Consider the following 24,470-nt stretch of genomic DNA (forward strand, 5'->3'; position numbering starts at 1 on the left):
TGTGTATGTATGTGTGTTTGTGTGTGTGTGTGTGTGTAACTGGTATACGTTATCGACGTGTCACCATCGCGGCGGCGACGTAACCTTCTTCTACTTCTTATTCTTCTTCTTCTTCTTCTTCTTGTGAATTATATATTCTTGTGGTGCGCGAGTAGAGCGGTCGTGGCGGTGAGAGCGCGTCGGCCATTGGCGAGGGAGGGAGTGAGGTCGCGCGCGCCGCGAGAGCCATCCGCCGCCGCTGCAGTCCGTCGGTCAAGTCGAGTCAGTCAGTCTGTTATCGCGACCCGCCGCCCAACTACTGTAGCACGGACCGACAACAAATATTTTTTATAATCGTTTTGACGATTTTCCACACACACCAAAACAACACCGCGAAACACGGCAACCACAATAACACAACATCGTCGACTGCGGCGTACACCGTTCCCCTGCGCGCTCGTCGTAGGTATACTATTCTTCACCGACGCCACCACCGTTGCCGCCGTCAACGTCTCGTGTACTTTCAACGCCGCGCGTCGCTTCGAACACACGTAACGACGCCGCCGCAGCAGCAGCAGCTCTCTCTCCTTTGGCGCCGTGTAAATAATAATAATAATAATATTATTCGTAAATCGCGTTCGACCGAAAGCCCGCTGCCTCGCGGTGCGCGCCATACGCGCATAAAACTTGCGATATCGTCCTCGTCTGATTGATGTACTCGCGGTGAACTCGAGCCGCCACACTCGCCAGTAGCAGCCCACACGGCCACACACACACCAACCGGCCGCCATAAAGATGCATAACAAAAAGGGCAAGCTGTGCACTAAGCTCACCAGCAGCTTCCTGCGCAAGTGGTGTAAGTACCCATACGATATTAAATGTTTCTATTTTCGTAATATATATTTATTATATTTATTTAATTGTGTTATTGCCACAATATATTTCCTTCAATGTTCTGTAAACGATTGTGTCGGTAGCCGCACAACACACGACATCACGGCGGTAGCAACTTTGCTTCCTCTCTCCCCCCCCCCCCCATCCATCCCACCATCCACAACCCTACAACGGTCACACGGTTTATATAGCTGCATACTTGCACTGTCTACCTACCTACCTAGTTAACCGTATAGAGTTGGTCGATCGGGTTAGTTGGTTTTATAATATAATATAAGATACCCGTGGCTCGAACCGGCCGCGCGCGGCGATACGGTCAACCGGCCCCGCGAAGAGAAATCTAAAACGGCGACGGCGCATATGCGTGCGCGCCACTACGGTGTTAGTTTATGTTACTCACCAACTCACCGTAATAATAATATAACCACGTATTATTATTATTGGCTGTCGGGTAGCATTATAGTTATTATATATTTCTGCAGATAGGTGGGTATGTATACTTTACATTAATTCACATTAAAGTGCTCTTCGAACTTCGTACTACACACACACACACGATCTATATAAACTTACAAACCCGTCGTCGTGAGCAAGACCGAGTGCACGCGATCCGGAACGTTGTCGAAGAGCGGAACCAGCCAACGCTTGTCGTTTTCTTTTCCTCTCACTCCATATCTCTCCCTGCAGTCTTTGTCAGTCCACATCTACATTTCTCGCTCTCCATCCGTCCGTCTCACCGTTTCGTCCTCAGCAGCAAACCAACACCACTGCCTGCACCGCCATATCACTCTTTCTTTCTTTCTCTCTCTCTCTCTCTCTCGATTAACTGATCGGTGCAAACATACATGTTCGCGAAGGTCTCGACGCGGCAGGAGTCTTGGACTCGAGTGCATAACACAACCGGTTTCATCTCCGCGGTTCACACCCACCCACCCACTTCACCACCATGGCCAGAGGACTGTAAGTTGTAATCTACGCGCTTCGACAAACTATCTCACTGGAGAGTCGTGATATTATTATCACTGGAATCGCTGATGCACGCCTTTGGCCGATTTCGTCCTTTGTACCCCGTCGCGACCGTGACAACGAGCCAGTCGGTGACCCATGCCCACTGCAATGATGTTTTTACCCTATATTGTAATAGTGTAACTATATATAGTTACATATATGTAACGAGCTCGGGACGGCGATAGTTATAAAGACTATAGACATAGTTATTCGCGATATTAAGTTTAATAGTTCTGTACATATAGTGATCAATTTTTTAATTTTTTTCTGCACCCCATCACGTGTATATAGTTATTATTATGGTATGGAACTGCGTTGCAGACATCCGTACTCGGTGTAGGTGATGGTAGTAACGGCGGCGGCAATGACGACGACGAATAAACACGATAATTATATTATTTCACATTGTATAGCCTTTGTCGTCGTTGCGTCGTCGTGACAAGTAGCCGCCTTTTTTCCGCTATGTGCTAACGAAAAAGAACAATAATAACGACATACCTACCTAGTTATTTATTTATTATTTTTCTACATCCTCGTCAAACGCTGCCGCCCGCACAGCTCGCTGTCGTAATCCAGACGATAATATAAAGCGTACATACGAAGAATAGTAACAATAAATCGAATAGCATTAATCAATATCAACGGCGCCGACCGAATAATAATATTGATTGGTAAACCGTATATTGTAAAACATAATATTCGACAACACAACGATCGAATCCCATTTTCTCTCCTCTATCAACACTCTCTCCCCCCGGGCCCCTCGCTGTCTATATCTCCTCGTCCGGATAGTCGTTGCGCACACGAAAAAGTAAAATAATTACATAACGCCCGTCGTTCGACGAACGCGCCGAGGACGACCGCTAATATAATTTTATAATATTATTCTATGTAAATGAATTATAATAATATTACCGGCATGTACGACGTCGTACCGTAAAAGTACCTATATCATAATAATATCAACGTCTTGCGCTTATACCAGTAGTACCGGTATTTCGAGCACGGTGAAATTTACATAATAATATTACTATACTATCATTATTATTATAACTGTGAGCACTTAAATGTTTTTTTTACCCACCGACCTTCGCGACGACGACGACGGATTTTACCGCAGCCACTCTCTCTCTCTCTCTCTCTCTCTCTGCACGGTGCCCTCCGCGGACACACTTTCTCTCGCGGTTCGCTCGTCCCGTCCGCCCTGCGTCCGTCCGTCCGGTCGTCCAGTCCGCGGCGGCCGTGTCACAAAACTCGCGTGGCGTAACGTCGTCGTCCGATTCATAAAGGCACCTATGTTGTGACGAAAACGCCACGTACAAATAGGCACACGACAATATTGTTGTGCTGTACGGTGTACGCTATACGTGCTGTATTATTATGACGTCGGACCGCCGCTGTTGTACTATTATAATGATACACGTATATACTGTCATCGCCGTCATTATTGTTTTTATTATTGTTATCGGATTGTTGTTGAGACATGGTATGTCATAAATATTGCGTCGAAGAGTATAACATTATAATATTATTAGATTATTTAATATAACTCGCCGCCGCCGGGACGCAATAACGTGTAAATAACGTAATATTGTTTTCTTTTTTCCCGACCGGAGAATACCTACATAGACTTGGTGGCGGCGGCGGAGACGACCTCGACGCCGTCGTCATAATGATGTTTTCCATTTGCCGTTCGTGCGCGAAAATCGAAATTCTTCCGAAACGTTTGCAATAACAATAACAACGTCGTCGGCCGTACAACATACATCGTCGTTTCGCGATCGTTTTATACGTATCTCGTTTTCGGTTTTCTCGTATATTATGCGCCATAGGTTTTTATGTTTATTTCGCGAATTTAACAACAGCGTCCCATCGACGTCGCGTGTCGCCAGCGTATTGTTTCGTCACGGTTAAAACAGAGGACTTCCGCCTTATCGTCGATGCACTTCCCGTGTGTTGGACTTGCAGCGCGCGTGCCCTATCTTATGCAGCGGCACTCGAAGTTATCTGCGCGGTGAGACGAAAACGATTTAATGTTGATTGCACAAAAAAAAATGCTTAACGACAAATTTGGTGCGGAAACGAGTGAAATGACTGTACCTAGCGTCTATATGTAACCTAACCTAACCAGTTGTATATAACTATAGGTAATGGTCGGATAGAATATAGACAATGTATAATACAATGGATAGGACAAGCAGTTTATACAATAACATCAACTACGTATGCGCTGTAATTTTTTGGGGGAGGAGAGGCGCACGTAGTTTGGTGGTATATATAAGGTTGCTTGTCCTATCCATTCCTTTATAATATATAATATCGATACGATCATCATTACCTATAGCTACATAGCTTGCGATTGGTATGCATATAAGATACAACTGTATAAGTGCGTAGGTGCAGCCATTTATTTACTCGTTTTCTGCACCTAACTCGTCAGTTGGTGTTTTTTTTTTAAATAAATGGGCCACTTTGAGGTTATATGCAATAGCCATCGCGTATTGTTCTAAAATTGAATTGAAATCCATTTTCGCAGGAACCAAGTCTATGACCATCTGACGCTATTTTTCGCAATATTCGTTGAAACACTATCAATAAACTTATTGTCCCGTTCGCTAACCTCGGTTTTTCTAGCAATGCTTCGACTTGGTGTTTTATAGAATCAACTTGCACGGTTCTGTCGTTTGACTACTTACTACTTTACGAAATACATATGAAGATGAAAAAATAGTGAAACGCTTATAGCGCGTTTGAGTAATATTATTTATCTATATTGTAAGAGAAAAAATCCATCAATAGTTGTATCGTCTTTTTAAAATATCAGCCAATCGTCCGGTTCGGCGTACACTGCAGTAATATAAATATAAATCATACACGTACGGTTGTGTTTTTATATGACTTAGTAGGTCCGTTGGATTTCGGAAAGAGCGTACACTATAATATTATTATTATATTGTATTTGTAAAATGGATTCTCAAAACACGACACGCAGAAAGTAATAATATAATCTATATAATATATCAACACACCTAGTAGTGTCATAAGCAATGAGTCGATGAGTGACGATGGTTTAATTTTTTTATTTCCAGTAATAATTGTTTATGAAAAAAGGCACGCGCGTCCACCAAACACATATTATTATATTATACACATCATAAAATTGTGTAACGCATCACGCCGCCGCGTATATTATCTTAGGTACGGAGACATTCTATCATGCACCGTAAAAATACAAGCCGACCGCCTCGCCCCCATGACGAGATGTTTTGCTAGGATTCTGGGACATTATATCATGGCGTAACTCGTTCAATTCGTTTTCGACATCATCGGCAAAAATAATAATATGTATTTTGAAAAAAAAAAATGATAACCTGCCACCGTCGTTATGTAAAACTAAACGGAAAAGAGACAGACGGTATACGAATATTATATTAATATATATAATAGTTATTAGTTTAGTTATTAACTATTATGATAGTTATATATTAGATATTAATATTTTATGATAATATAATATTATGAGTTATAACGCTCAGCCACCACGTAAGAGGCATAGGTACAGCTCTCGTGTCTAATTCATTCGGTATATTTGTATATAGGCAAGTCGAAGCCGGAAACTCGAGGAATTTACAGTTTGTCTATTATATTTAACACGCGTATGTGATGTGTATACATAATACATGCGTATCTTATACGTCTCGACGGCAGTTTCAAGTTATAATATTATATTATTATTTATTATATCGTCGAGTGTCGACATCCGTACTGACCTTGCCGTGTTCAAAATCAAAAAACATATCTTGTCGCGGACTAAAAACGTGCGCGAGACTCGTTGATTATTTTTTTACGGCGGCCGTTAACGAGCTCGTTGGACGAAATCGTACTCAGCCGCAATAAACGAGGAATTTATAATGCGCGCACCAGACGATAGATAATGTCATTATAATATTATTATGTGTGTTGTTATATTGTGTTAGGTTTCACCGTAAAAACATAATATTTATATCTGAGAGAGTGCGTAATGGTTCGGGTGAACCACCGCCTTAATGGGTTGTTATCGTGTTAATGCATTAGGTACGTACGAAATTATTTTCGTTGCCTTTGCCTTCTTCGATCCTTCCTGCATTCGCCTTTGGTTAATATTGTCGTGACGACCATAATGTACAACTAATATACGTATCGAAGATTCTCTGATGTGCCTGTCTACACCGTTACGATTTGCAAACGTGTTTTTCGTGCAATGGTCATCAATGATAAACTGCAGGTGACGATGACGAGAAGAAATTAACATACGTATTATAGGTACAGTAATATTATATACGTTCCAGGTAACACGCACTTACCAAACCAATGCAACTGCATACCTGTAATTGTCAATTATAGCATCTACGCCAATTAAAAATCGACCTGTAATTTTGCTCGGGAACCTTATATTATGTTCTCCTACTCTTTATCGATCGCTGATAAATAATAATGAGTCGTGACATGATATCGCCCGAGAGAGACCTTGCTCGACCCTTTGTTCAGAAGCTCCATCATCACCATATAAGTTGTCATCGACATTTTTAAAAACAATGAACTATACTTAGACGCACCACGATGTCCGTTGGTGGTGTACCTATTTAAACATATTTATATATAGTTTTGTGTAATATAGCGAGTTGGGTTTGGATTAGTCTTCGTATGATAAGTGGCCCGTACGGGACAGGTTACGTTATATGATTTTCATCATACAAAGTTGTGGCGATCGATGACTTTAACGCTCGTGAATGTTAGTGGGCAAGGGTGTAGAGAGGTAGGCATGACATACCGAATACTTGACGATTACGGGTCTTCAACATTGTTTGCTAAAGTACCTATGTACTGTACGATTAATAAAAATAGTTTTTTCGATCAATAAAATTACATACCTAAATCCCTAATATATTTTTATGCAGAAGGACTAAATATAACTATAGATAATACCTATTATGCCTTTGTTAAATACTTGATTCAATATTAAATGTCAATTACATACGATTTTACAAAATAGATATAGACAGAAACTAACTCTGACGATTTATCAACATATAACGTCCTAAAGTAGCACGTTTTAAAAATTGTCATTCATATAAATTATAGTAGGTAAAGATATAATTATGCATATGCAATATATTTTAAAATTTTATCTAAAAAAATATAATAATATAGAAAGCAATAAATTAATGAATTATTTATATTTTTGTATTATGTTTGAATTTTCATAACCTCAGCGAGACTTAAATATAATTAATTGTACCTACCCGTGTACTTTGTATTCGTCAAGCTTTTATTTCTAGTACCGAACATACCGTACATAGAACACCGTGTTACAAGACTATAATCTGTAGGTACTTATTACTTAGGTTTTATGAACCTACATAGAACTGTGGAATCTGATATAATATGTGCTAAATGCACCGATTATTGACTTCGCGGTTTCGACCGAATCGACACGACGTTGCATTCCAAGTCACACTATATACCTACGATAAACGCCAATTTTCAATTTAACAATGAGTATAACTATCTACAATTATACTAATAGTACCTACCTATAATATTATATCCAACTTATTACGTCGTATTTCATAGTAGGTATATAAATTGTTATATTCTCATGTACACGCAACTAGTCCGATACTTTCTATTTGTTACCACTTACATACAGGTTTTGTTGAGTTATTCGCACGCTAGGAATTTTGGTTTACAGTTTTTACGAGTGTAAATTATTAAGCAGTATGGAATAAAAATGTATTTAAACCGATGCGAAATCGGTATAAAGTATATAGCTGTGGGTAAATAGGTATAGTAACAATTAAGAAAATAAAACGTACCTATCAAAAGATTAAATAATAAATACCATTAACATTGCATGCACATTAGTATACAAAATGACTAAACAGTAAACATGTAAACAGTATTTCTTATCAATTGTTCATTTGCAAAGTATCACATTTTTTTTTAGAACGACTATTTCGGGAATTCTTTATTCATTATAACAAATAAAAAAACAGTTAACACTCAGATGACTAGTTAAAAAAACCCACAGAATGAAACAAAACTTTGTGTTATATGAGTGACAATAATAGATAAATGTCAAAAAAGATAAGTAGGTATAAGTAAATAGTAAATACCTAATTACACACTGTCGCGAACACTGTCGAAGCGATTTTCTTTCGTGTGTACCAACGTCAAATCAAAGGATACCACTATACAATCTAAAATGCTTATCAGTTATCACACCATAATATTATTCCATGCCTATATATGACGATTGACCAAGTATGATGGTGAGTGTGCGTCTTTAAACTCACAAAGTGGGCGGTGAAATCAGAAAGGAAAAACAAGTTCGTCGAAATTGATGAGTGATAACAAATAAATAGAACAATGCAATACTTATTTTATACAATGCTATAGCTATATATACATATTATGTTCAGTATTTCGTCTGGAACGCTATCGTTGGCCATATAAAAAACTAAACGTCAAAAACAATCAAATTTAGCCAACCCCTGCTCACCGCGGGCGGGTTGTGCGACGGCGATGGCGAGCTTCTCTCATTGATTCGACTTTTAGTCATGTACCTAAACGTGCATTAAATAATATATTTATATATTTAAGAATTAAAACAATAACATTTTAAAACATATTTATATATACATATTAATATAATATTATGCGTAGAGGCACTCTCGGCGCGTTAATCATTGCGATTACACGTCATTACACAGCTACAACACGGCAATTAGTCACCGCACTACCCTCGCTCCGGGTACCCATAAAACACTGTTTAGCACAATAATATAATATTTAAGTCTGCCCACACGTATAATATGATATTATAATATATTATATAATATAATGTATTACTATAGTTATATTATGTTATAAAATTAACGTTGGTGCCCAAACAATATCTCAGCGGTGCCACGGCCACGGTCGCAGGTCGAGTCGTCGCCGTCGCCGCGGTTGTTAATTGAGAGATTATCATATTATAATTTTATATTATACACCTTTTGACGTGCCGCACACGCACGTTCGTCCAATATAATTTATAAATATGAGTATATTATGATCTTAGCGCATACGCTAGTGTGTGTGTGTATGTATGTGCATAATATTATAGAGATAGGAACTCGTAATTTTTTCGACCGCGAAAAGCGTACCTATACGTTTTATGCGAGCGCGCGCAAAATATTATACTCCATCGACACGATAAGGTCGTCGTCTGCATATCTCCGTATTAATACATAATAATAAATACGTACCTACCGTTATTATAAAAATGTCGACCGATATTGTTTTACGGCCGACGTACATAGTATTACTACTACGCTGACGCACGTGACATTGTATAGTGTTATGTAATATGTGTAATATATACAGGGTGTTAGACGTTCGACATACGTTATATGTCAACATATGTTATATGTCAATTTTCAAAACAAATGTTCCACATGCATAAAATATAATATTATTGGTAAAAAATATTATATAATTAATAATATGTTTAACAATTTTACCAAAACATGGTTATTACTTATTATACTAATTAATAAGTTATTGTATATCATTTTCTTATAGATTTTACCACACGCATTTATTTGAAAATTGTTCAGTCTTGTTGGCATATTAGTTTTTCAGAATTTGAAAATCATTTTTTGTCCAATATAAAAAATAATGAGTTTTAGTGCGTCAACTTTACGCAAACTTTCTCAAATATTTATAATGACTTACTAATATGTAATAACTTTTAAGTATATTTCCGAACTGATTTGCAAATTCGGAAAACAAATACTTGCAAATCAACAGCCTCGTTTTCAAACAAATTGGCCTGTGGAGGATGTATGTTAAAAATTAAAATTTTTTCTTTAAGAAAAAAATGTTCAGTAATCCTTTTTGTGTTGTAATAATATTATATTGTACACTTATAATAATTATACAGTATGTTGTAGGTATACTATTTTTGTTTTGATAAGCGATGCTGGTATTTCAAAACAAAAAACAAACGATACATATTCCTATGTATATATATCCTACTATTACTGTTAAACGAAATGTAACTAAACAGTAAACAGTACACAATAACCGTTTTATCTTTAATACTTATATTAAAAAAAAAACACATAGCCACGTAAATCTGTACACAGAACTCAAGAACTGATACGAGACTTATTGTCATACACGTTTCAGGCTGTGCTTCGGGTTAGGCACTACTGCACTAAACACGTGTGAGGTAGGTGACACGAATATTACACTACATATTATTATATTGTTATCTTCATTGTTGTTGCAACGGAATCACATGAATATATTATCATCGTGGCATTAGACGAATATGCTCAGGCATACGAATTCGTCGTAATGCGACCTGTGACTGAATATATCGTGACGTTACGGGCACAGGAAAACTCGGCTCCGTACGTGTACACGCGCACGATCCGTCGAATAACCGCGGCGCGGTGCACCCACAAAGGCTCAGTCGTGCAGTGACGGCACAACGGCGAGACGGTCGCACGCGATACGCACAAATTACGTTTTATCATTTATTTTGTTGTTATTGTCGTTTTACGCAATATTGCTGACGACGATTGGTCTGAAAATGGACGTAAAAAACGGCATTAGCGAATCTTCGTCCGACTCATCTGCGGTACGCTCCGATTTCTGTTTGCCGTGGCCGCCGGCCACTCGTGCCGAGCAACGGTTGCGTCGAAACCGGGAACACCTACAGCGGCGGCGAGACGTCGGCGCGACGCGTTTGAAGCGCCGGCGGATGGGGAGCAGCACTGCCCGTCGACGGGCGCGCTGGACGTCAGCGTCACCGTCGGCCGACCGCCGCCGAGTGCGGTCTGACAAGAAAAATGCATTTTTCGTGTTTTCGAGAGGGGTAGTCACCGTCGTGGGCCGTTTGCGGCTTAGAATCGCACAGGCCAAACGGGATCCCAGTAAGCAACTCGCTGGTCAAATTTCGCAAAACTATATATTTTTCATGGTGCGCGTAAATATACCTTGGATACATGCTGGAAAAATTGGTTTTAGGGTCGACAATGAAATTCGAATTGAGCAATATTTCAGTTTCTATAGTATTATTATTTATTATAAAATATGGTGCAACGTAAATAAGCACTCGCCCCTGCAGTCCACACACGATCTACGTTGTCTGTAATATCCGGAAATAGGCAAAAATCATTCACAAAGTTTCTAATGGCTATAATAATAACTAACCTTTGTATTACCAAGATATCGTCATTTATATATAATACTACATTCTTATAGGTACGCTATTGAGACACCATCAAAAATCCTCCTTCAATTTTGTCGATTATCCTTTTGTCAATGACGGATTTATTTTTTAAACGGATAAGGAACATAATATGAGCCATGGGGTAGCTACTTAGTTAAATGTTTTATTTTTTAAATAGATCTTCACTTTTATCAAATAGGTACCAACAATACTTTGTCAATGCAACAAAAGACTCATATAAACGGGATTTTTTTAGGGACTTTCAGTATTAGTAGCTGCATCCCGGCCGCCCGAGACTTAGATCCGGCATTGCCCGTCACGCGTGGTCAAAATATGGCACGATAATAATTATATAGGTTTCAGGAAATCGATCCGATGGTAACAATAACAACGCTGTGCGCGCGTACGAAATATACTCTTACCCACATTATACGATCGACGGCCGATTGTCGGCCACATCGTTACGAAACCGATTTTCCACGCGAGCCGTCACGGGCCCGCGATCGCCGATGTAACGAGTCGCACTGCGCAACCCACCCCTCCCCTCCTCCGATTGACAACCGAACGCGTTCACTGCAACTGTACACCGACCGTTATAAAAATGTATATCGGCGGCGGGTTAATTGGCGTGTTGCGCGCGACACGGTCGATCGGGCGGCGGCGTCCTTGGGGCGCGTGCCACCGCCTTCGCCGCCCGTGTTCGGTTTCGTTTCGATTTTCTCCAATAATAAGATATTTAAATTTCTCCGTACGTGCGCGCACACGCACCTACACACATATTATTATTGTAATATTACAATTTTGCATTCGTATTGTTATTTATAGTGTAGCGTATGATAGATATAGGTTAGTATACTTATATTATTGTTCGTTTACCTCATGGTTAGCGACGCAAAAGGAAATACGCGAGTAAATTAATTTAAGTGTAATGACAATATCGTGCATAAACAACAGTGTTTTTGAAATGTTTTTCGAATAACCTTACAAAATATCGTCGATAACACTTATGTATATTAGACCGAATATATCTGTACCATCGCTAGCAGAACACGAAATATTATGTTTTCTCCGTCTTGTACGCTCGCGCGTCCCGGTATAGACATTATATACATATCATATTATAATTTATTTATAGACTATACAATAATGTATTATATTATTATTATTATTATTATTATGTTTTACACGTCCGTGTTGAGCGATGAGAACTAAAACTGTTATTATTCATTTCTTTTGCGCTCAACGAAAAAAAGTTGTTTGATTCACATTTATAATATACCGATGAGACAACTTCAGCGCATGTATATACCTTATGATATATAGGCTGGTCAGAGAAAACAATCGTGTCACGGATGTTAACGTTGTATTTTTATTTTATGGTATTTGAAAGTGTTTAATTAAATTAACAGAGAAATGGAAATCGTTCAAGTTCAATAGACCGACGAATAAATTGTAACAGTTCGAATACATACGACCGTTAAAATGTGTATCTATATGGAGCGGCGTCTTCTCGCGGATATAATTTACTTCATATTTATGATACTGTCTATAATATGTACTTATGATCAGTGACGGCTATGTTAAAGGTGTATCCTGTGATACACCTTCAAATTTGGCGTGAGTTGCTGAATAAGGTCAGAATATAACAATATTATTATGTATTATGAATGAATAACAGTTAGATTTGATTTTCGATACACATTTTTGCAGTTGTGTAATGTATTAAAATATTTATACGACACGTCAACAAAAAGTTATTAGTATAAGGAGTGGATTTATATTTTATAATTATTGTTCGATACACGTCATTTTTTAGACATCAGCGAGTTTAAATAGTTTAATATTGTATTGATGTGTCACTTCAGAGACGGACGAAGACGAAATAGACGCGTAATAATACCTCTTACGTTAATATTTACTACATATTATTATTGAGTGTGGCGGTCTTGTTCTACCACTGTATAATATTTTATTGTACAAATCTTGGTATTTAATATTTCATATTTTATGTTAGTTTTTATTTTATCCAGCACAGTCGCACAGATGTAGTTGGAATATTTAACATTTCTGATTACTTATATGATAATTCGATATAAATAGACGAAAACGGGCTTTGAATTAAAATATTATGGAAATAAATTATACTATGTGACGACTAGATAATATCTAGTTGACGTAGAACAAAAATATAATCGTTTATGGCTGTTGAACTAGTTTTCGCGTACAACATGGCTGCATAAAAGTCTAATATAAGACATAGAATATATTACCTGTGGATTTTCAAATAATATAATATGTAGGTACCTACACTATGTTTTCAATTTCTTTTTTTTTCGAGACCGTCAATTATGCTGGCTGGTTCGAAACAATCGAGATGTCCAGTCTCGCCTTGACGCACACATATATTACACGCAGTAATTGGACCGTTTCGAGATAAAAATAATTTAATGAGCCGAGGTGACGACGGTCTTAATTACATTTCAGGCATTAAAAATATTTAAATAAAGCGTAGGTATACCTCTCGCGGAAATGCGTATAACGATGTCTTAATGTAACGCTATTGGACCCAAACGTTATATCAACTACCGTGCATTACCGAATATAATGACGCATGCGTACCTACATAATGTTATAGTATGTGACAGTGCCCATAAGAGAAAACTGTCGGTCGCAGGACGATGGACCGTGTCGTTTGGCCTGTGCCGCCTTTATCGGTAGACATTATGCAAAGATCACCACGGTGGTGGCTGTGAGCTCACCCGGTAGTATCGTTTTATATTATAATCTCGACGATAGTTTGTTCTCTCTTTAATTTCATCTCGACGGTATTATTATAATATTTTGTTAATTGTAGAGTTCTGTTGGAAAGAAAAAACGCATCACGACCGATTACGGCGAAAGTACCTTTTCCCGAAGAAAAAAATTGATATTATATTCTAGCGAGAACGCGAAAAAATTAAATAAACATTAGGTGGCTATAATCTTCTTCGGGTCGACGTACGACTGCGGAACAAAATATTAGCGCGTTGCGTGTCTACTCTGAGCAACAACAACAGGGGAAAAAAAATTAGCAACACACTCGTAGACCCGACCACGTCATCTCCAATATATAATCACAATAATTATATGCGATACGCGTTAACGTAGGTATATACGATTTTCATCAAGTCTTACGATTATTTTAACACTGCTAACACAGTTGTACACCGGCGACGTCGACGAATAAAGAACGCGGCGAGCGGTTCGATTGCACCTATGTATGAATATTGTCGGCGGAATAACGGTACTCGTGTACCTATACTATACGTACACTATACGGCCGACCGCATCTCAGTAATAATAATAATAATAATAATGTAATCTCCAGCCGTACCTACGCATCGTGTATAGGTATTATTATGTAGGTGCACATACATATAATATGTATATACATATCTTGTTAGCTGCAGCACGGTGTATATACGTATATGTATGCGTACATATATATATATGATGCACGCGAATTGAATAATATATAATATTATAAGTTATATACTTTACTCTGTGGTGCGAGGACGATTCGCACGGTCTTCCGCCGGGCCGGGTCAAACCGCACACGCATCGCCTATCATATTATATATGTTATGCCGACGAACGGTATATAGGAACGGTAGGTATTATAAAGGCACCTTAAATAACTATTATTATACTTACTGCAATGTACGATATGTCGTCCCGCGTATAATAATATGTAGGTTACAGTAATAATATTAATATATGCACAGGATGTCAACAACACTCGTACAACTACCGTCGTGATACCTGTTCACCATACTTAGTTCTAAGCAGTATTAAATAGGCGCCGCATACTACTAAGTGCCGTTTGCACTACTCTAAACTTAAAAATACTTTCCAGACTATTCGAATACTTACTGAAATCTGTAAAACTTTTCGACTTATAAAGCATATAAATATTATATGGTAACATAATAATATATTATCATACATGCTTTAGAAAAAAAATGTTTTCTGTTTTTAGTACTGCGAATTACAATGATTGTGGTTCTCCAATAATTCTAATTCATGCCAGTCATAATTAATCTGGTAATTAATATTTAATTATATCCAGAATCATATTTTTAAAAAATATTGACGGGGAAACCATATGAGACATGCTGTAAATCGTATAGCTGTTGTGTGACACTATTACTGCCGATGTACTTATCTACGTAGATATTTTTTTACGTCTGCGTCTGTGCTATAACATTTTTTCACATCGCGGAAGTCGACCGGTTATTGGCCCCGTCCACGTGGATTTCCCACGCGCGCGTCACTGCAATATCGTCACTTAACACTTTGCTCCACGCACAAATTCGATCGTAGCCGTGACGTATATAATGTTATAAATAAATAATCGGTGGCGCCCAATAAATTGTTTTAAAATGTTCCCATTAAAAATACAAATAAATGGGTTACCTACACGATATAATCAAATTGTAAGTTCCGTACAATATGTCGAATATTTGCTTACAGAATATTATGGTTTTCTAATGAATACACATACCATGGCCAATAAAATGTAATCAATTCAATTATTGTAGTAGAACACTTTAGAGCAATACAAAACATTTTAATTATCTGTCATGCAAACACGCAGTCTGCTTTTGATATTTTTGATTATCTAAAAAGTTCTTTTTATCTACCAGGCGGCAGGCACCCAATAATCACTATATCTTATTTTTTTTTATTGTTCTTAATCATCGACGACAAAGGCCATTAGTTACATAATCACTATAGTATCTAATCATTAATAAGTCTTAACTTGTAAATTAATTATTATAAGTAAATTTTATTAATTATATACCGTTAATTGGTAGTTAGTAATTACATACAACGTCCCTCTCCTTGTATTTTAAAAAGTGTAGTGGCTGAATTCATTATTATTTATCAAGTACCAGCTCTGTCAGCCGCTACATACGTGACCTAAGAATGAAAAGGTTCTGTAAGTAATCGGTTTGTCGGTTATTGATATAACGCATTTAAAAGTTTGAAAATGTATAATAGTGAATGAATAGTTATTGAACCCTTTTCATCTAAATCCATGAACAATAATTATTATGCAGGAATGTCAAAATTTATAAATTAATAATTTTTTATCATTATAATATATAACAGCCTGTAGTATATAACCAGAGGCGTATTTACTTGTTTACCGCGAGTAGGCCTGTGTAACTGCTGCCCTAAATAACAAAAATAAAATAAACAAACTATAACAATAACAGAAAACGTGATAAGTATAACATTGAACAATTTTCCGCTGAAGGCAGTAGGCGCATGCCTATATAGTGCCTGCATATAAATACGCCACTGTGTATAACATATTATCGTACATTTTTACAGAACATACAATGCACAGACCATTTTTAAGATAGAATCTTTTCGTCATCAATGTAAAATGACTTTGATAGATAAAATATTTTATTCCCAAATCCCTCTATATATATTCACTGATAAAAAGTTCTTTATATTATTATAGTTTGTTGAAAGCAAATTATATTTATATTTGAGCGACATAGAGCTATTCTGGGTTTCTTAGACAATAATAGGGTAAGAAATATTTATATAGGGTTCATAGGGTTTAAAAGACAACAATTATAAAATTTTACCTCTATAATAATTAGCTAAAAACTAAAAAGTAATTTTTTGAAAAGTCACTACTCGGAACGACAGAACCTTTTCATCCTCAAGACATAGATGATAACTTATAGATGATCGATGAATAATAACCACTGGCGGATAGCCAACATAATATTATCTATTTTGATGACAACTTGAGTCGTTGTTGGCCACCGTTTCGAGGAGACGCGTTGTAACCATACTGTAACATAATTATTACATAATTATTTGTCGAGCCTCAGCGGCATTTCGCTATTGCATATTTTTTGGTTTTCATCACGACAACTCGCCCGAGCCGTCTCATATCGGTCACGGACACCGCGCGTTGATGACACCAAAATTATACTCCGATCTCATCGCCGTACGTAATGGTAAATATATTACGACGATCATACAGAGCGTGTTCGAAAATGTCCGCTTACAGTGAGCGTGTGTACAATACATAGTATAACATAATAATAATATGATAATCGCATATAATTGTTTTATTGCGGCAACTTGCAGGTATGTAGCGTATACAGTCATTGTTCCTTTATAATAATAATAATAATCATATGGTAGGTATTTTGTAATATTCCGTGTGCAAAGCGGAAGGTTGGGTGACATTTTTTTGTCGTATTTTCGATTTTGTTTTTATTACTCCTCGGCGGAACGAAACGTGGCATGTGGAAAAAATGTTTAATAGTAATAAAAACGCTGTTAACCTCTGACTGTCACGCGACGATTGTGTGGCCTTTTACGCCGGTATAAGGACGGAAGCGAGAAAAAATCTGTGGAAAATCGTCGTTTTGTTTGTTTGTTTTCGGCAGTGTTTACAATTCGAGGGTTTTTTTTGAAGGTGAACACCACTCTTGGAACAAGCAAAAAAAAACTATCATATTAGGAATCGTATTTCTTTCCGTTTAAGTACATAATAATAATAGTAATAAAATGACATTATATTAAAATTAATAATGATATATCTCATGTGATACGGGAAAAAACTAAAAAAGAAAACCGGAATGTCATCGCCGTCGTTCTGAAACTCACAATAATATAATAACAATATGTAGATATAGGTACCTACTAATATACCAGTTTTCACGGAGAAGGACATCGAACGAACTAATGGTAGGTACGTATAACACACCGCGGGTAATAGGTATACTCGGTGACCGCGGACGTCCGCGATGTCCTCGGCAGATATCGCATATATTATAAACATCATCATCATCATCATCATAAATTAATATCAATAATTATTCGCCAGGTTTGCATGGCTTACACGACTATTAACGACCGTATAAACTCGCGATGACTGCGACGGTTGTGTATATTATAGTCTTATTAGGTATATAACCCGACCCGAGGACAAGTATACCGCACTTCTAATTCTTAACTTATAATTAATTATTAATATTATTATAATATTATGCGGATGCGTTGTGTCACGTATGCACACGTCAGCGTATAATATAATAATGGGATCGATGATATCGCTCAGTGAATCGAAGGGAAGACCTCCTATTGCCACCGTCCCAATATAAGAAAACCTGGTTAACAAGTCGTTAGATAACTCCTTATTCGCGTGCACGGCCGACGAGTAATTTGTTTTAACGGTTGGACTCCGCGTGGTTTGTACCTACTTACGTCGAATACGAATGGCGTATATACCTATATAGACGACGTGTGATCGACGCTTTTCTATTTCCATAATATAATAAGTATATCATTATCGGCAGCGCAGTTTTAATATATAATAAATGGTTCGCTCCACGCTCGTTATAATGATTAAGTATATAACGTATTATATATGTGAGCGTACACATGTCCAAATCGAGTTCAATTTTTAACGAACTGCTAATTTTCCTAATTTTACACGCTAAAATCAAACTCTGCATCGCCTTTGCACGGTTCGCGAAACCGACCTCGAACAATAACATTATGGTATTAGATTAATATTACGGACGCAAAAATATAACCATTCATAAGGGGTTTTACGTAGGCAATTTCGAAGTTTAGTGCAGTGCAATATAACATTATTGTGTTTAGATACATAATATTATGTTCATTGAAATCTACACGGCAGTGGAGTATTTTATTTTCATTTCGCTATCATCATGAAAAGTATGTTTAAAAAAAATTGTTTTACACATTTCATCGGTTGTGACTCGCGTGTAAATTAATATTGTTTAATTTGTTGGAAAGAAGAGAATTTAATCTATTTTTTTTTTTGTCTAAGGTTTATTTTTTGTTAGTGTTAAATTCTGTTTATTTATGTTGTGAAAAAAATAATTATCACTATTTTCAATTCTAAATTAAAAATAATATGTAGATATTTTAAAGTGTGATAAAAAAATCTCTAGCGAAACATCAATGAAGATTACCTATGTAAAAAATAAAATAAATCACTGTTCTATTACAAGTCACCATCGACGGAAACATGTTTTGACAGCTCGATTTAGTTGCTTTCGTGGCTTTCAGTTATAACATCCATTTATGAGCCCTTTTAGCCATTCAGGATACAGCTATTATGTACACAATAATATTTATTTTTGCTTACAAAATAGGTCCAAAAAATGTTTTTTCTAACTATACGGGTATTTAAAGTGAGTAAATAATTTAACCTTATATAGTCTATAGGTCACATCCTATCAGAAAACATAGAGTTACAACAAGTTGACTACCTTACCATTATTTAAATTAACATTTTAAATTCACCTTGAGTAGGTATCAATATGATACTCACTTATCAGCTATCAACAATTACCATGTAATAATCCAGTAACCAAAGACTTAAAAATGATGCTCAAGGCAGCCAACTTGTTATGAGGGCGCAATAGCAAAGAAATTCAAGTAAAAAAATAATCAAACTTGTTCATACATTGTCAATGTTAAAATATAATATCCATGTTCTCTCGTAAGACTTTATACAATCACCAATATTTTTTATAAAAAACTTAAGCTAATAACACAAGGGAAACGTGAGCATAAATATTATATTATTTTAAGTGTATTGAAACAGATAACCGATAATTTGTATATTAGTCAAATTGCTGTCCATCAGTACTATCACTAAAAAAAAAAAATCAAAAGTCCGAAATTAATGAAAAGGTAACTTTGATAACGTTGGTACAGATTTACTATTGTGCTATTGCGATGAAAATAGTTGTTATTATTATAACGTATTTATCGATGGTAATAATGTTTTTCTGAAAAAAAATCACCATAATCATACGCTTGTTGATGCATCGTCATCGCTCATTCCAAAATATATTATTTAACTTAAGCATCACCGCCGCCTCTTGTAAAATGTGCATAATACCTACTATAATTATTTTGGTTTTCACGTCGACTTTTCCCGCCAAACCTGAAAGGTCAGCACTCGGATGACGATGACTACGTATTTATACGCGTGATAATGATAATTCGGGGACGGCGGAAGTGACTCGGCTCGGTCGATTATTGTGGGAAAAGGTTACCATTGGAAATCATCGGAAATCCATATTTCCGTCGACGGTGATTCAATGGTATCTGCCGCCGTCGCAGATCATATGTATCGTCTTTATATATAATAATTAACAACATATATCGTAGTACGTTCATGTACAATCCCTCTGTAGGTATATGGACGAGTGGCAGACAAGTAACCTGGCCGCCGCCACTTCCGCTTCCGCGCTCGTGACATCGCGTACCGCGACAAGGACAACTCCGGAGCCGGTTTCTTCATTTCGACTATAACTACACTATTATAACTACAATCTAGACTGCTACAATCAGCTTTCGTTCGGCGTTTGCTATTTGGAATTTATAACCGACAAAAAAAAGTCCCAAATTTAATAGTTATATTAAATAATCTGTTTGTAGATGACTTTCTTGAATTGGATAACCTAATCTTTACTTATATTTCGGTATTAAGATCTAACCATATTATATTATATGTTATAGATTATCACTTTAATAGGAAAGTCGTAAACTTCTAAATTACAAATGTATTGCATCTAATCTTTATTTATCATTCTTCAATTTTAAGAGTCAATTTCCCTGCGTAGTATAGTTTGGTTATTATATCAAATGATCAGTCTGTAGATAATCGATTGTAAATGTTGTGAAATCCTTAGTATATTTAATTCTAACAGTTTATTTTTAGTCGTGAAAATGATCGAAATCTTTAAATAAAAAACGAAAGGTACAGGTAAAATAGTATACAGTGGATTCTCGTAAGCTATTCAACATAAATTACTAATATTAATAGTTTACGATAAAAATGTAGCATGAAGAATAAAACAAATGTTATGCTTCAGTATTATGTACATTGAAAGAAATTTCTAGTTCAAAATTAGTAAAAACCATAATGTCAAAAATCAAACTACTATTATTTTATGCAGCTATATGTTATACTAGTCCCTAAAAATTATTTTTTTTATTACCGCTGTATATTGTTTGTTAGAACAGAAGACACTAAGTGGAAACTTAAATTTATAAAACTATAATTAAAACTATTGTTGAAAAATGTGATAATTTATGTAATATTTTAAATTTTTATTGTACTTTTACTGTATACTAGGTTTGTAATATAAATATAATATAAATTTTAACCGGACTTTTGTTCGGGGATTCATAATATTATAATATGATATATATGTAATCCTAAAACCCGGACCGGGACTCAAAAGGAATATTATTTATTGTACAATGGTTATCGATACCGTATTATATATTTACCTAACCCTCACTATATAAATAATATAATATATGGAATATGATACTCTTTAGCAAATCAATGTTACAATACAAATTAATAATTATATTTTCTGTCTTAGGGGTTGTACTTGCCATAGCCGTAGCCCTATTGGTCGGTGGCCTCCTAGTGGTGGCGTTTTTCACGGCGGCAGTCGAGTTGGTTATCGATGACGTAAGTATTTCAATAATGTTGATACATAATATAACTATATCGCACCGACGATAGATTCTCCGTCAAATGTCAGAACCATCTTAAAGACAAAAAAATGTAAAGGGGGGGGGGGGGAGGAAGTTGACAAGGAGGAAAATTGTAGAGTAACTTACACTTTGATAACAATAATTTGTTTGCACGACAGTACACTAGAAATTTCAACAGTGTTCCAAAGTAGTTTAATTAAGTTACATTTATACTCCATATTATATATTAATATTATATTGTAGGGTTGCATAAACAATCACTAAACGTTTAATGAGTCAATAGTGAGTCCCAGAAAATATACTTTAATTTAGACTAATTAATGTTGTTTTGTCACTTTTAATAAATTACAATTTGGTTGTTTGTTTGAAATTTTTGAATTTGGTTATTATTATTTTATAAAATGCACATTGTTCAACGATGATAATTTAGATTATTTGAAAGTATAATGATAGTTCAAAAACAGATAATATCAGCATAAATTATATACAATTTTAATTATGCGTTATAAATTATTATTAGGACATTAAGACTATGTATCTATCTATTTGAAAACTTTTACCAATCATACTCAATTAATAATTATTATTACAGTCTTAGGTAAATTATAGAAGTTAATCCTATAAATACCTATTTACTAACAAAATGTATCTATACGAGCTACAAATAGAGCCTAGAATTCATATACTTACTAATTATACTATAAAGTTCTCCAATTTATACGCGTCATGATTTGCTAGAAATGTTACACCTCAGATGTGGTGACCCGATGTTATGTTTCAGGTGTATACGTTATACGCTTCCACCACTTATTTTATGGGAAGAGACATGTCACTATAATAACTTCTTATTATTGTATAGCTTTTTTAAATTACATAATTATAACGACCTATATCAATCACTTGTTGTTTATAGCAAATCACCCTGCGGCCCGGGTCTCAGACGTTCGAGATGTGGCGCAAACCACCTGTGCGACCTCTGTTAAAAGTTTACGTGTACAATGTCACCAACGCCGACGAGTTTTTGAATGTGGTCGCGCCCGGTGAAGTGCGCGAGAAGCCAATCTTGGATGAGTTGGGTCCGTTCGTCTACGTGTGAGTATAATATAATATAATATAATATATATTATACTGGTAAAGCTATTAATATTTATAGTGTACCGATCACGCTGCTAAATTTTCGCCGTGGTATAACTTGCATATTCGTTCACCATTTTGTAATTTTGTCACATTTTACTCTAAAAAATAACTTTCAACCACTTTCTGACTCCACAGGGAAACGTGGGAAAAAGTCAACCTAACATTCCACGACAACGGCACGCTCACGTACAACCAGCAAAAGGTGTACAGGTTCGACCCCGAACAGAGTGTCGGTTCCGAAGACGATATCGTCGTGGTACCCAACATCCCGATGTTGGTGAGTTATATACCTACATTATACCACCCACACAATTTTTCTGATTACCAAACCATCGCATCATAAACAGTATATTATAACCGTTGTCACCGTTGTTTATTACAGTCAGCCACGTCGCAGAGCAAACATGCCGCCCGATTCTTGAGACTGGCCATGGCCAGCATCATGGACATCCTTAAGGTGAAACCGTTCGTCGAGGTGAGTGTGGGTCAGCTGCTGTGGGGTTACGAAGATCCGCTTTTAAAACTGGCCAAGGACGTGGTGCCCAAGGAACAGAAGCTGCCGTACGAAGAGTTTGGTCTGCTGTATGGGGTCGGTATCTACAACAATAATTGTAGACTTAGTTTTAAAATATAATAACATCGGTTTTCCTTCCTATTTTATGTCATTTCCGTATATTCAAACTGAAATCTTGGTGTTTGGAATACAACAAAGTATACTATACAGTAATATTCATGTCAGACTACTTCCAAGTGTTGTTAAAAACATATTGGTTAATATGCATTCGAAATATTCATGTTACAAATGATTTGAAATGATGTATCCGAATTGCCTATATATATCCCCGTGAAATAACATCCCGTTTCAATATAGTTTAAAATATCGAACATTATTCGATTATTATCTATAAAAGGGGAAAACTATAACTAAAAAATATTTATTTACTTTTAGGAACAAACTATTTATTTTTAAAACTTGGTATTTTTTTGGAAATAATTACTTAGAAACATATACGAAAATATGTAATAATTAATAGTATATAAACTAGTACATAAACGTGTACCACCGAGTAAAACATTTAATGAAATGGAGACCAATAAACGACTTTTCTATACTAAAAAAATGCGATATCTGCAATGTTAATTTTAATATGGCTCTATGTGCCACGCGTATTGGATTCGTAAGATAAACGTGACTGAACAACAGAAGAGACTGATTTTCAACAAGCGCTGGAAGTCACAATCTGTACAAGATATCGTATATTGACCTTCGTTTAATATTACTTTATTCAATTATCTTAATATGAATCAGTGTAGGTAGTAATTATTTAAAGCAAATTTAAATTTGATAAAGGTTACCAAATTATTTTTTTTAGAAACGAAATAAAAATGTAATCGATTATTTCTATATACGTACTCAGTAACGTAATATATTTATTAATTTTATTTTTATTTTTAATGATTTACCTTACCAATACAAGTATATTTTACTCATGCATACATTTTCCCCATGATGACCTCTCTGCCTTTGAAGAGTGTATTGTTGAAAATAATATGTACATAACACTGCGTCATGTGTACACCACATAGCTCCAGTACATCGTTGACCAGTACG

General features: G+C 36.1%; 1 protein-coding gene across 3 annotated transcripts in view; it reads left to right on the top strand.

The window, feature by feature from the left end:
• The first annotated feature begins 240 nt into the window (after nucleotides 1–240).
• Nucleotides 241–24,470, top strand: part of LOC100167165 (scavenger receptor class B member 1) — a 28,943-nt gene continuing 4,713 nt past the window's right edge. Inside the window, exons 1-5 of one of the 3 annotated variants that reach the window (XM_001946447.5) lie at nucleotides 241–835; nucleotides 21,604–21,695; nucleotides 22,635–22,813; nucleotides 22,994–23,135; nucleotides 23,241–23,447. In XM_001946447.5, coding sequence (XP_001946482.2) covers nucleotides 775–835; nucleotides 21,604–21,695; nucleotides 22,635–22,813; nucleotides 22,994–23,135; nucleotides 23,241–23,447 — 681 coding nt within the window. In that variant the 5' untranslated portion in view covers nucleotides 241–774. Of the gene's footprint in view, nucleotides 836–10,378; nucleotides 10,848–12,068; nucleotides 12,240–21,603; nucleotides 21,696–22,634; nucleotides 22,814–22,993; nucleotides 23,136–23,240; nucleotides 23,448–24,470 lie in introns of those variants that run through there. The other 2 variants (XM_008180907.3, XM_029485986.1) reach the window with 2 other exon arrangements.

Source organism: Acyrthosiphon pisum, chromosome X (genome assembly GCF_005508785.2).
Source record: "Acyrthosiphon pisum isolate AL4f chromosome X, pea_aphid_22Mar2018_4r6ur, whole genome shotgun sequence".
Classification (NCBI taxonomy): domain Eukaryota; kingdom Metazoa; phylum Arthropoda; class Insecta; order Hemiptera; family Aphididae; genus Acyrthosiphon; species Acyrthosiphon pisum.